Here is a 13,761-nt window from a genome sequence, read left to right on the forward strand (position 1 = left end):
TTTTTTTTTCTGAAATAATTCAATTTTTTCATTACAATATATTAAGGAAGGAAAAGGAACCCAGAAAATCATTTGATGTATTAATGAACTTCATCTTACAGATAGCAGCGTTTAACAGTCAAACTCACACATCTTTTTCCTTCATTTTTAGATGGCATGTTTAGACATGAAGCAAAGAAAGGAAAAAAAAAAAAACCCGGCTCTATCATTTTGTTACATTTATGAGGAAACTTAAACAATCAACCCAAGTAAATTATGAAAAAACTGACATTATTCTACTTAACAACCTTCATCTGAGGCTACCAGTACTCATATATTAGTCAGGTGCTTACAGAGGCAGAAATCATACCCTGGCCACTTCATGATCTAGGAATGAGTTATGAACATGCACCTTAACTTTTTGGCAGAAACAACTTGTGCATGCAGAAGTTAAAACACATCCATATGGATATTTGCTTTGTATGTAAATTAATTTTATGAACTGTAATTTCTATATTGCCTTCCAAAACATGATTAAACTATTACTCCTCTTTAAGAAAGGGAGAATTTTTATTTTCTTTTAGTTTGGCAAGTTAGCACTGACATGCAGAAATCAAAGAAATTAAAAAGAATCAAAAGATGTTAAATAAACATAGAAGAAAATTCCAAAAGCATTTCCAGAAACAGTTCCAAGCATGAGCACGGAAATGGTGTGCAAATTATTTATGATGTGAGCAAAAAGGACATAAGTGAATGTATATGTTTCTTAAGACAAATATCAAAACACTTTTTGTAAGTGCATTTGATACTAAACAATAAAAGAGAACTTGAACCTAATTCATTTAGTTAACAATATTCCAAATATTTTGTTACAGTATAACTAAAAAATGACAACACGGCAGAAACTTCCTCATATGCATAGATGAAACTGTAAACCAACCGAGAAATTAAATAGGAGTAAATAAAATCACTTTATTTACGAATATTTATACATGTAAGCATAATATCCCACAACAGCCATACAGATACAATCACAAACACTGGTAGTTTCTCCTGAGTTTGACTCTAGCTGCTGAGCAGGCTGACTGTAGTGGGTTTTTCCCATATATAATGAGAACATAAGTCAGTTTCTCTTAATATAAAGCCTCTGAAAAGGTATTTCTCTAATTGCAGATAAACCCCAATTACTTCAGCCTTATTAAATAAATAAACACAATAATAATAATGTGAATTGTGGAGTTCAAATGTTTAATTAATCTTCCTTATATTTAAGAATTCAATGACTTTATATAAAAAACATAAATAAACATTCATACATTCTGGTTGCATTTTACATGATCAGTTACTAGAGGTTATGGCTATGCAGATCAGAGTTAAAATTAACTCTATTTGAATTTATTACACAAAATAATTTCATCTTATATGATTAAGTTATTTTAGCATGTCACAATAATTCCAACATAATGAGGTAATCAATATCTGTAGATTTTTCATTACAAATATTAAAATAATTTTCATTATAACTGTTTAATATCTGAATATTAAATTTCATTTTGAGGTAGGATCTGACAAAACATCTCAACAGCACCAAATAAATGTTTCCAAATATATATATATAATTCATTCAAATTAGGATCATTATATGCATATTAGAATTTCATCTTCACTAAAACAAATACAGGAAAGAAATACACTTAATCCTAATAAATTTTAATGCAAGTCTTCATTTATATGCACAATGTGACATCACATTAAAATACTTAAAAACAAACGTCACAAGTTGACATTAACATGATACCGATTAGATCATTTATTCAAATAAATAATTCCTTTCCATGAAATTAATTTAAGCTCATTAGATGCTTATAATTTACAGCACCAAAATTTGTCATTTAGCACTTCGAGGAATAAAAGGGCAGACAACATAGTTAACCTCTTATTTATAGCAAAAGATTAAAAGAACAAAACTAAATTATGCTATCACTTTATTTTTGTCATACAAGTGGAGTTAAAAATGTACAGTAGCTTTTTAAACAAATTTTATCTATTACGTGTGTAAAATAAATAAAATGTAAGGGGAAAGTTATACCCAAGAATAAAACATGACAATGAAATGAATTTAAGTTTCTCTTGGTATGTTTTATATCATAGTGATGCACATTTTCAATAGTAGTAGAAAAAGTTTTCTTCACAAATATAGACTTTACAAACATGCTGAAATTTTCAGACAACACTATTTATTGTTCCTGGATTTATTATAAAAGGAAGCACAAAGCCCAGTTTATAGCATAAAATTTGCATGACAGAAGGGCACTCCTTCAACTCTAAACAGGATCTATCACTGACCACAGCTGCAAAAATTCATGTTACAGCAATATATACTTTTCTTCATAGATCTTGATATTCTTCTTGGATTTCAAGTGATGACATTTAGTTCTAAATACTTTTTTTTTTTTTTTTTTTTTTTTTTCACTGTACACCTAAGAGCTGCTCTAAGGCAATTTCACAATCATTAGAATATGGAGCCACAACTGTAGCAGCTATACAAAATGATTAGAAATAAATACTTTAATTAATACGCTTTGTCATTTCAGCCTTTGATAAATGCAGCATTTAGTTCAAGGATGATTTAAAAAAAAATATAATAAAAATGAAATAAAAAAAATCTGCTTTGAAAAGATCCTGACAGAGACTTTGTACACTGTACAACACTATCACTCTTACAACATCAAGAATTCATCTTGGGTGCTGCATGAAGCAGTAGTGCATTTAATCATCTTGAATGTGCTGCTGATGTATATTTGATAAGTCCCAGATGCTGAATCACCAAATTCTACCTACACTATCATTTGATGAAAGGCAAGCTATTGAGTCCCCTACATTCTAGTTACAGTTATTCTTCACATTTACTCACTTATGTACAAGAGGCATCCATTGTACACACACAGAAAGAAGAAAGTAGTGGCAAGTTAGAAAACTAAAATGCATAAGTCTTCCTGCACACAACACACTTAAAATTATACCTATGACTTGATACATCATGATTTCTTTTTCAGAAAAATCACAACACATAAATTTGTTGATATAAAAGAAAATATTGCATGATATTTCAGCTTTTATATGTATGAGCTACCTGTTTAGGACAAACAGATTCTACTCAAAAACAAACGAATGATGATTAAATACAGCTCAGAACTCAAAAGAAACATCTAATGGGAGCTAATGATTTGCCAGCAAACAATGCAAGACCATGTTCAGCTCTACATAAATAAATAAATAGTAGTGTAAGTTAAGGTTCATTGGTCTGTGGGCTGAAATGCTGGCTGGAAAAATTTCAGTGGCTTTTTACCACTTCAGCTTCCATAGTCTATACACAGATAAAAACAACTTTCAAACGAACACTTTTGCTAATGCATCAGCCCCAGCACTAGCAATGTATGGTTTGGAAGGGTGAAAAGCAACATCAAAAATAGCTTCATCGAATTTCTTTCGGTGAGATGTAATTTCTTGCACACAAGTTTTGTTGTCCATATTCCATAAACGAATTGAGCAGTCATGACCTAAAGAGATAAAAAGGAATATAAAAGACATAGAATATAAAAACACAGAATATAAAATTAAATGCTATAAGGAAAAACAACATTTGGTTATACATGGCACCCTGGAACCCTTTCTTGGAGTTAATGGACTAAGCTAATATATATATATATATATATATATATATATATAACAGGAAATGTTTACAAGCTAACAAGTAGTTGAGCATATATGAAAGCTTGCTGTCTGAACTGCACAGAAAATGCCAGGTAAGAATAAGGTATTCCAGGTAGTAAGAATAATGCCAGCACTCTGAGTTCCAGGATTACTTACTAGCTGCAGTGCTGCAATTGATAAAATTACAACTGAAAAATTTTTTTCTTGGTAGTGCCCCACAGGATAGCAGACAATGAAGGCCACAGTAGGGACATCAAACAAATAGCTCAGGAATGTCTTAGTATTCAAATATACAGTATTATAATATTCATTTCATTTACAAATGAGTTAATGGCACTTCAAAAGAAGCACAGTATCTACACCCAAAAATATAGCCTAACTAAAGATGTACAAAAAAAAAGGCCCTAAGACATTCACCAATGACTCTACAGGATGTTTAAAAATATCTGCCTAAAACAGTGGTGAAGCTAAAGGGGAACACGACAGTACATCTGTCCTTGTGTGCAGCATCTAGGGGGAGCCAAATTGATGTTACAAAATTTCAGAATTAAATGTTTTCCCTTCTTGGCAAATAGAAGGAAGAAAATCTTCAGCTGTACCTGGACACTGAAAACTAGCTACAACCAAAAGTGTAGGGAGAGGGAACCAATATTAGATTTTGTAATTGAATGATTATGGCAAAGCATGCTAGGGCTAGCTGCATAAGAGGAGGTGTCTTTGTGGAGGACTTTCTAAGGTAACTGTTTCATATCCACATTACACATAAAAGAAATCCACAAAAATGCCCATGCAGCCAGCCCATCTGCCTGGAACACACTGACTTTACTACTAGGCCACTGGTGGGCACTTGTGATTGGATTTGTGTGAAGTTGAACCTCTACCTGATTATTATCTTTATTTTGATGTAATTTAGTAAATCGCGATTGGCAACAGTTGAGTTTTTACATCTACGTTTTCAAGTTTGTTCTATTGTTTACTTTTGTTTTAAGTAATGAGAATAATGACTTTTTGAGATGTTTTTCATGAGTAATATTTTATGCCATTTATGTTCTGAGTATTGCTTTGAGGTGTCAAAGCTAAAACTAACACTTAATTAGACTTGTAAATAGAATTGTAATATTAAACTGTTTGTGTTACGTGACGAGATGTCTTTCATTGGATAATTGATTGTATACTCATTTTCCATCATAATTCTTCTGATATCGAAGGTAAAACGGGATATCTGGCATCGACAGGATTACGGCTGCATTTTTAAGAGTGAGTGAAAAAATATTTTATATTTTCTTTATTCTTTGTGCATTATGGATATTGTTTTGAAAGATAGAAAGCAACTTAGAAGGTTGTTTACTCGAGCATGTAATACTTTTGATGAGGAAGAAATCAAATTAAATCATGCTGATAATATTAATAAATTAAAGCTAATTGAAGAGAAAGCTTTATTAATGATAGCATGTGAAGAGAAATATAAACATTTGTTGCATTCTGAAAATACTTCCGATACCGAAATAGAGAAAGCGGTAGATGAGTCAGAAATGTATATTGATCGATGGAGATCTTTAAAACAGAAGCTAGAAACACTAGGGTGTGAACAATTATCTTCTAAAAATGAAAATTTGAACATTGTTTCGCAGCCGAACACTTTATTACATTACCCAAAAATAAAATTACCTACTTTTGACGGTAGTGTATGAAATTGGCTATACTTTTGGGGTCAGTTTCAAAAAATTGATGAAGACGTTAATATCGATTTCCACGATAAATTTTCGTATTTATCTCAAGCAATGGAAAAAGGCAGTCCTGCTGAAGAATTAATTAAAAGCTATCCCCCAGGGGGTAATAGTTACGAAAAAGCTTTAAAACAGCTGAAAATGTGTTTCGGCAGAGAGGAACTATTGATTCAGGTATATGTCAGAGACTTATTACTATTAGTTCTTCAAAAACAGAACACTTCTAAAAATTCATTAAGAAAATTGTTCGATCAACTTGAGATTGTTGCTTGGCAGCGCTATAGATCTGAGTGATTTAGAATGCATTTTAGAATTCCTACAAGCCGAAGTCGAAGCTGAAGAACGCATTTTTTTAGCCTCTCAAAGTTTCAACACATCGAAACCAAAAGCAGAAGTAAAACATAATCTTTCCTATGAGAAAAAGGTAATAGAGAACAAATGTAAGAGTAGAAAGTTTTCAAATATACCTAGTGCAACAGACCTTCTAACTTCATCTCAAGTATCAAAACAGTGCATATTCTGTTCTAATTCACATTTTTCTGGAGACTGTCTAAAAGTAAGAAAAATACCTTTAAGGCAGAGGGAGTCACTGGTTCAACAATCTCACAAGTGTTTTTTATGTTTGAAATCTGGACATTCAGTCAAGGATTGTAACTTGAAAGCTGGTTGCTTGTGTTGTGGTAAAAAACACCATATTCTTCTGTCTAGGAAGATGCACCAAATAACTATGTCAAAAAACGAAGAATCACCTGAAGTTGAAAAGAAAACTGGGATTAGTGCTGAAGTGGATCAAGCTCTTTCCAATTTATCTTCTACTCCGGACGTAATGCTTCAAACATTCAAAGTTATAATTAGAAGTAATGGGAAGAAATGCGTCGCAAGAGCTATTATCGATACTGCTTCACAGCGATCATATTTATTAAGAAGTACAGCTAAAGAAATGAACTATGAACCTCAGAGTTGTGAATATTTACAACACTCTTTATTTGGAGGGAAGGACTCAGGCATATGCAAGCATGATATCTTTATATTATATAAGCATGCTTTATATTTATCGAGTGTACATGGGAATTATAATTGCAACTTTAAAGTTCTTAGTCAACAAATTATTTGTAAGTCAGTGCCACCTACTGTCAACAAGCTTTGTCTGAAAGAGTTAGCAGCCTGTAATATAAATATTGTGGATGATTGTCAAAATCATATTGAGATTTTTATTGGGGCTGATGTAGCTGGAAAACTCATGACAGGCGGTCGTCGTGAGTTGCCTTGTGGTCTCGTAGCTATTGAGACCAAATCTGGATGGTCAGTTATGGGACGAATGTCGAATACTTCGAAAAGTGAGTTTTCATCATCGTTCTTACTTACATCCTTGTTATCTACTGTGGAGACCATAACAGATCTATGGACTTTGGACACGCTTGGGATCACTGACCCATCAGTCAAGAAAAACCAGACTGAACTACAAGAAGCTGCTCGGTTACATTTTCTAAATACAGTTCGTATAGTCGATGATTGTTTCGAGGTTGATTTGGCCTGGTTGGAACATCATCCACCACTAACAGACTATTTTAACTTAGCCGAGAGAAGACTGAACAAAACTGTTAAACGTCTTAAAATCGAGTCCAATTATGAAGCTTATGGAGATGTTTTCAAGGAATGGCTAGAAGAGGGAGTAATTGAAGAGGCTGATAAAAATTATCAAGGGCAAGTTCTTTACCTTCCTCACCGAGAAGTTATCAAAAAGAATAGCACTACAAAACTCCGACCGGTATTTGATGCTTCGGCCAAAGTAAAAGGATTTCCTAGTCTTAATGACTGCTTAGAAAAAGGCCCAAATCTAATAGAACAGCTTCCGAGTATTTTAACACGCTTTCGAAAAGAAAAGATTGGTGTTATTGCTGATATACGAAGAGCCTTTCTTCAAATAAGTGTTTCACCTACCGATAGACTTTTTGCGGTTCTTGTGGCTTGATAGTGATGGTCAACTGAAAGTGTACAGGCACTGCCGTGTAGTTTTTGGTGTAGCAAGTAGCCCTTTTCTTCTAAACTCTACTATTTAGCTTCACTTACAAACTGTTTTAGAGAAAATAGAAACCGGCGAATCCTTATATACGAAAGGTGTCATTCAAAAACTTATGCATAGTTTTTATGTTGACAATTGTGTCAGTTGTGTAAAAAATGAAGAAGAACTCAATCATTTTATTAGTGTATCAACTGAGGTAATGGCTGAGAGAAAATTTGAGCTTAGAGAGTTCAATGATATTAATGCTGATGTTCATAGTTCATTCAATGATATTAATGAGGGAGTTCAATGATATTAATGCTGATGCTTCTGCTGATACAAATGTGCTCGGTTTAATATGGAATAAAAAATCTGACACTCTAAGAATAAATACTGGTAGTATAAAAGAGTTATGTTTTGAAAAAGTGACTAAGCGCTTAATCTTATCTACAGCTCATAGATTGTTTGACCCTCTTGTTATATGTTGTCCTGTTATCCTTATCCCTAAGTTATTACTTCAAGAAACTTGGAAGCAGAAGATAACATGGGATGACGAAGTTGATACCTGTACGAGAACTACATTTTAAAAATGGTTGAAAGATATTGACTATCTGGAAAAGATCCATTTTCCAAGATATTTTGGTTCAAGGAGTACGAGTGAAAATACTTCAGTACATATTTTCTGTGATGCCAGTAAGCATGCTTATGCCGTGGCTGTTTTCATTCGTATAAAAACTTTTGATTCCACTAAAGTACAACTGATACAAGCCAGGAGTAGAGTTACACCAACTGGAAAAGAAGAAACTACTATCGCGAGATTGGAATTACTTGCAGCTACTATAGCGTCTCGCCTTTCGTCCTCAATTTTGCCTGAGATACAGAGTGAAGAAGTTTACTTCTGGACTGATTCTTCTACTGTTTTAGCATGGATAATGAGAGAAGAAGCCTGGAGTGTATTTGTCCAGAATAGGGTGAAGGAAATAAGAAGACTAACAAATAAAGATTCTTGAAGACATATTCCTGGTTGCATGAATCCAGCTGATCTTCCAAGTAGAGGTTGTTTAGCTCTCTCCTTATTGAAATCTCAGTGGTGGTGGTTAGGTCCAAGTTGGCTTTACTTGCCTGAAGAAGATTGGCGTAAAGGTGACTTAAATTTAGATGAGACTGAGATTGTTAGAGAAAAGAAAAAGAGCATAGTTTCTTCTGTAACTAAATGTTTAGTTTCTGCATGCTTGGTTACCAAGAGAGACTGGTATTACAGATATTTTTCCAATACAAAAGGATAGTTAATCTAATTGCCTGGATCCTTCACCTCCAATTATCGAACTGAAAAAACAGCGAGAAAGCATGGAAACCTTGATTCAGATGAAATTTTTGAGGCTGAGAAGTTACTGATCAAAATGGTTCAAGAAGATTGTTTTGTGAATGAAAAGGATGAGAAATTAAGAACTTTAGGAGTATTCAAGGATCAAAGTGGAATCCTCAGACTGAAAACTAAACTTACCTTTTGTGAGGATACAGAAGACTTTAAAATGCCAGCTATTCTTCCATCCAATCATGAGAAAAATGCACATGCTGGTACTCAAATTTTAATAAATATTCTACGAGAGAGATTTTGGATTCTGAATGCTCGTAAAACTGTGAGATCTATCATCAATCAATGCACCGTGTGTAGAAGATTTTCTGCAAAGAACCTAGAAACTTGTACTGGGGCTCCTCCAGAAGATAGATTACGAGAAGCAGCTGTATTTGAAATCTGTGGAGTTGATCTTGCGGGACCAGTAATCCTGAAAGGCAACAAGAAATTTTGGATTTGTTTATTCACCTGCGCCATTTATAGGGCAGTCCATTTAGAGTTGGTTGAATCGATGTCTACTGAGAGTTTTCTACTAGCTCTTATAAGATTTATAGCTCGTAGAGGACAGAGCAGAATCATATACTGTGACAACGGAAGCAATTTTGTTGGTGCTTCAAATGTACTTCAAGACTTAAACTGGAAGCAAATCACTGAAGACACATCTATACCACCAATTCAGTGGAAGTTCAACCCACCAACTGCCTCCTGGTGGGGAGGCTGGTGGGAGAGATTGATAGGAATTCTTAAGAAACAGCTGAGACGAGTATTAGGAAGAGCTTCGCTAACTTCTGAAGAAATGAACACGACTCTCTGTGACTGTGAAGCAGTAATTAATTCCCGTGCATTGACATATGTAACTGAAAGCGATGCTACTTTAATGCCTTTAAGTCCATCTCTATTTTTGCAAGATAATCAAATAAGTGGTGTTCCAGATCTTGATGACATTGGGCATAAAAGTCTTAATAAGCGACTCAAATATAGAGAAAACTTGCAAAAGGATTTGACAAACAGGTTTAGGTCTGAATAATTTAGGAGAACTTATTCAAAAAGCAGGAAACAAAAAATCCGTGAAAGTGAATATTGGTGATATTGTATTGATAGGAAGTGATAACACCAAGCGAATCAATTGGCCATTAGGTAAAATAATTCAGATTCTTCCAGGAAAAGATGGAATTACAAGACTTGTCAAGCTTAAAACAGCTAATGGACACTTGCTAAGACCAATTCAAAGATTGTATCCACTTGAAGTTTCCAACGATGATGACATTATTGAGAAATTTTCAACCGCGAAGGTGGGAGGTGAAACCTGTGCCAATTCTTCCTTTGATAACGTGTGTGGACTTGAACCTCAGATTCAAAAGACTAGAGCAGGTCGTACAATCAAAGTACCTAAGAGACTGGACTTATGAACTACTTATAATTTTCTTTTTGTAACTTATAAAATATTCACAATTTTCTTTTGCAAGTTAAATTTTTTACGTAAAAATATTAACTTAGGTGGGAGGATGTGAAGTTGTACATCTACCTGATTATTATCTTTATTTTGATAAAATTTAGTAAATCGCGATTGGCAACAGTTGAGTTTTTACATCTACGTTTTCGAGTTTGTTCTATTGTTTACTTTCGTTTTAAGTAATGAGAATAATGACTTTTTGAGATGTTTTTCATGAGTAATATTTTATGCCATTTATGTTCTGAGTATTGCTTTGAGGTGTCAAAGCTAAAACTAACACTTAATTAGACTTGTAAATAGAATTGTAATATTAAACTGTTTGTGTTATGTGACGAGATGTCTTTCATTGGATAATTGATTGTATACTCATTTTCCATCATAATTCTTCTGATATCGAAGGTAAAACGGGATAATTTGTGTGTGGAAATGACATGTTGAGGTTGCACAGGATTCAGTGGTAAGTAATACTACTGGCTAATCCATGGAAATTTTGAGCAGCATGCATCACCATGAATGTGGACCGTGCAAACATGCTTTTGATTTATGGAGTCGTGGATAAAACAGAGCAGTTACAATGAATAAAAAATTACTCCCTAGTATCCAGTTCCACATATATAATGCATTTTACTAAGCACCACATTTATGCAACAACACATGCCACTTAAAATTCGCATGGGGACTTATGGCAGCAGACAGCTTTTATCTACCATTCAACTGCACTCTGTAGCACCTTAACAGACCATTCTTTGTACACATTCCATTACGGAAGATACTTATTTTGGTCCTTTCCACCTGCTTATACTCTTTTCAGAGGTATTTTTGCATGACCCTGAATCAGATGCATTCTTCTACAGTTGCTGGGGAACAGATTATGCACAGCATCATGATAACTGAGCACTGCCTCTAGCAGAATGAGTTGTAGTTCCTAAAAAAATAGATAATGATGTCTATGTCACCTAAACTCATAGTGGTCTGGTCTACCTGCAGTCATAAGGAATCATACCACTCCCACAAGCTACACATACAGATATTAACAATGGCTGATATATAACATTTGTGAAATGGATGCTGCGAACAATAAGCAGAAAATGCCACATTTAATGCTGATTTATTGATGACACAGAATTCTAAAGAAATCTTATCTTTACCATTACTAGTTAATAATTATTCTCTGTGTTATCATCCAGAATCTACTTCTAGCATGTCCCCTTTCAAGTGAGCATGTCCCCTTCACGATGCCATGTTGCTAAACTGAAAACCTTCTGCAGATGGGTTATGTATCAGTTATATATACATCAGTCCCAAATGTCACTAGCAGCCAGGTGATGCGCTGGTGCATCGCCGCTTGCACTGGCCCAGACATGTTCTTTCAAACATGCACGTTCTTTTAGAATTTTCTTAAAATCACTAGATGGCACTCCGTGATTACTAGTTAGCTTATTTTAACATATACATTGTTGACTTTGTGTCCGTGAAGTACTTTCTGATTCTGGCGATTCATTTAAACATACGAGCAGATGATATAAAGTAAACAAAACCCAGCTGATACGCAGTTGAGGCTTCACATGATATAAACACTGAACAGTTTCTGATGCTTAAAATCCCCCCCCCATGAGATAATTGGGAGTGGAGTTGTGGTTTTAGGAGCTCAGGTTTGTATTCAGTTTGCATGTTTAGAAAGCAGACGTAAGATTTTTTGCACCAGCTAAGATAGTTAAACTAATAGTGCAATGTCTAAGAGAAAGAAGTATTTAATGGAAGAAGAGTATATTGAATTTGGAAAGGCTATGAGTGTCCATTCAAGCCCATAAGTGACTATTTTGAAACTGAAAACTGTATTTATGTAAGACTAGTGATTTTGATACCGAAATTTTGTCAAGAGACTAAATTGGAAGTTTGTTTTGCTTTCATCTTACAGTCTAACAGAACAGTGAAACAGATGGAGTAGTTAGTCTAACAGAACTAACTACTCCATCATGAACTTCACTTGTTAAGTAATTGAAGCCTTATGAATTTACTGCAGAAGTAAACTTAATTCAAAGTTATGTGAATAAAATTGATTTTTTCTCTGATAATCTAACAAACTGATAGTTGAAGAAACTAATAATTTTAATATACAAAAGATAGTGAAAATCCATCTTCATCCAAAATCAACATATCCCTGTAGATGTGCCTAAAATGAGGGGATGCCTAGGATTAACCCTGAGAATTATTAAGAGGTTCAACCTGAAAACGTGTCTCGTCACTAATGAAATGACAGCGACTACATTATCACAGAGTGTCTCCTTTCTGAATCATTTATGCTATATTATTTAATCATATATATTATTATTTTTATGTATGTTTAGATATGGATTTAAGTAAGTTTTTTACATTTCATCAAGATGAGTCATATATGGTATGCCCGTCACGAAGGGGTTAATAACTTTTTCCTTTACATGAAAATATATACAAAATTTACTTACTTTGAGATGCTATTCAAATTATTCTGAAGTTTTAATTGACAAAATACATTATAACTTTTTAAATTAATAACAAATACAAGAGCGACTATTTAAAAGAAGCAACAAAAATCTTTCATGAGGTTTGGAAGCAAGGCACTCGGTGAGCTCAGTCTCTGACAAAATGTTTGTATCAGAATTACTAGAAATATCATGCTTTAACTCTTTACAAAATCAATCATCACTCTCATTCATGTCACTAATTGGCTCATTTACTATGTGAGTATATCTTTTGATAAATAACGCTTACTAGCCATAATAAACCAAAGTCAAGGCTTTCCAAAATAAAAAGGTATGTATGCGAAATATAAGAGATAAAAGCTACGCGAAGCGTAACAGAACTCCATATAGTAACCCTAAAAGACACTACATAGGAAAAAAAATAAATAAATAAAGGATTTGAAGGGACATCAGAAATTTGAAAGTTTATATATATCACATGCAAGTTAGGAGCCAAGTTCAGTTTGTTTACATTACGCATTCCCTGTTCTCCCACAACAGTTCACATGAACGTTATGCAGAATGTGATCAAACTGAAAGGCAGAATCCTAAAACTATTCAGTTCAAAAGTAATGGACACAGGTTACCATCTAAGTTTTTAAAAATGTTTCACCTTAAAATGCAAATCTACATCACCTGCCCTTTATAATTGTTCTCCAGTGATATATGGGTGGGATGCCCAGTTGTGAGAGACATTCATAGGGAATGCCCATCCAGAAAGGGTTAATAATACACATTTGAAGATTACACTAAATTAAAAATTACTGCTTATAATGCCATGGTTGCTATCCTTGAAATATGAAAAATCAGGAGTTCCTGGGAGGTTTCGTGCTGTGTAACAGCACCATTTTAAAAGAACTGAAATTGATTCAAATTTGCTTTTAATGCATTATTCAGTTTATTCAACAGTTTATACTATGATTATGATGTACATTACATTAATTACTTATTTTAAATGTCATATTCTTTCTATAATTTCATTTTGTAATTTTTTACACTCAAAAAATTCTGAGTAGTGAAGGAAAACT

At 33.7% G+C, this 13,761-nt stretch overlaps 2 protein-coding genes across 6 annotated transcripts in view; one reads left to right on the top strand and one right to left on the bottom strand.

The window, feature by feature from the left end:
- Nucleotides 1-931: 931 nt before the first annotated feature.
- The window catches only part of Cka (Connector of kinase to AP-1), a 164,991-nt gene continuing 152,161 nt past the window's right edge, over nt 932-13,761 (bottom strand). For all 5 annotated transcript variants that reach the window (XM_085807428.1, XM_085807430.1, XM_085807431.1 and 2 more), the window contains one exon: nt 932-3,539. In XM_085807428.1, the coding sequence (XP_085663554.1) occupies nt 3,370-3,539 (170 nt within the window). In that variant the 3' untranslated portion in view covers nt 932-3,369. The remainder of the gene's footprint in view (nt 3,540-13,761) is intronic.
- On the top strand, nt 6,126-7,392 carry LOC146993468 (uncharacterized). The gene has a single exon (XM_085807647.1). The coding sequence runs from the start codon at nt 6,133-6,135 to the stop codon at nt 7,390-7,392; it is 1,260 nt and encodes a 419-aa protein (XP_085663773.1). The 5' UTR covers nt 6,126-6,132.

The sequence above is a fragment of the Stegodyphus dumicola genome, chromosome X1 (genome assembly GCF_044657685.1).
Source record: "Stegodyphus dumicola isolate Sdum_Otavi_A_Nest chromosome X1, ASM4465768v1".
Classification (NCBI taxonomy): domain Eukaryota; kingdom Metazoa; phylum Arthropoda; class Arachnida; order Araneae; family Eresidae; genus Stegodyphus; species Stegodyphus dumicola.

Excerpts from the sequence above, each read along its gene's own strand:
- LOC146993468 (XM_085807647.1), top strand. The coding sequence starts at position 6,133 with ATGCACCAAATAACTATGTCAAAAAACGAAGAATCACCTGAAGTTGAA.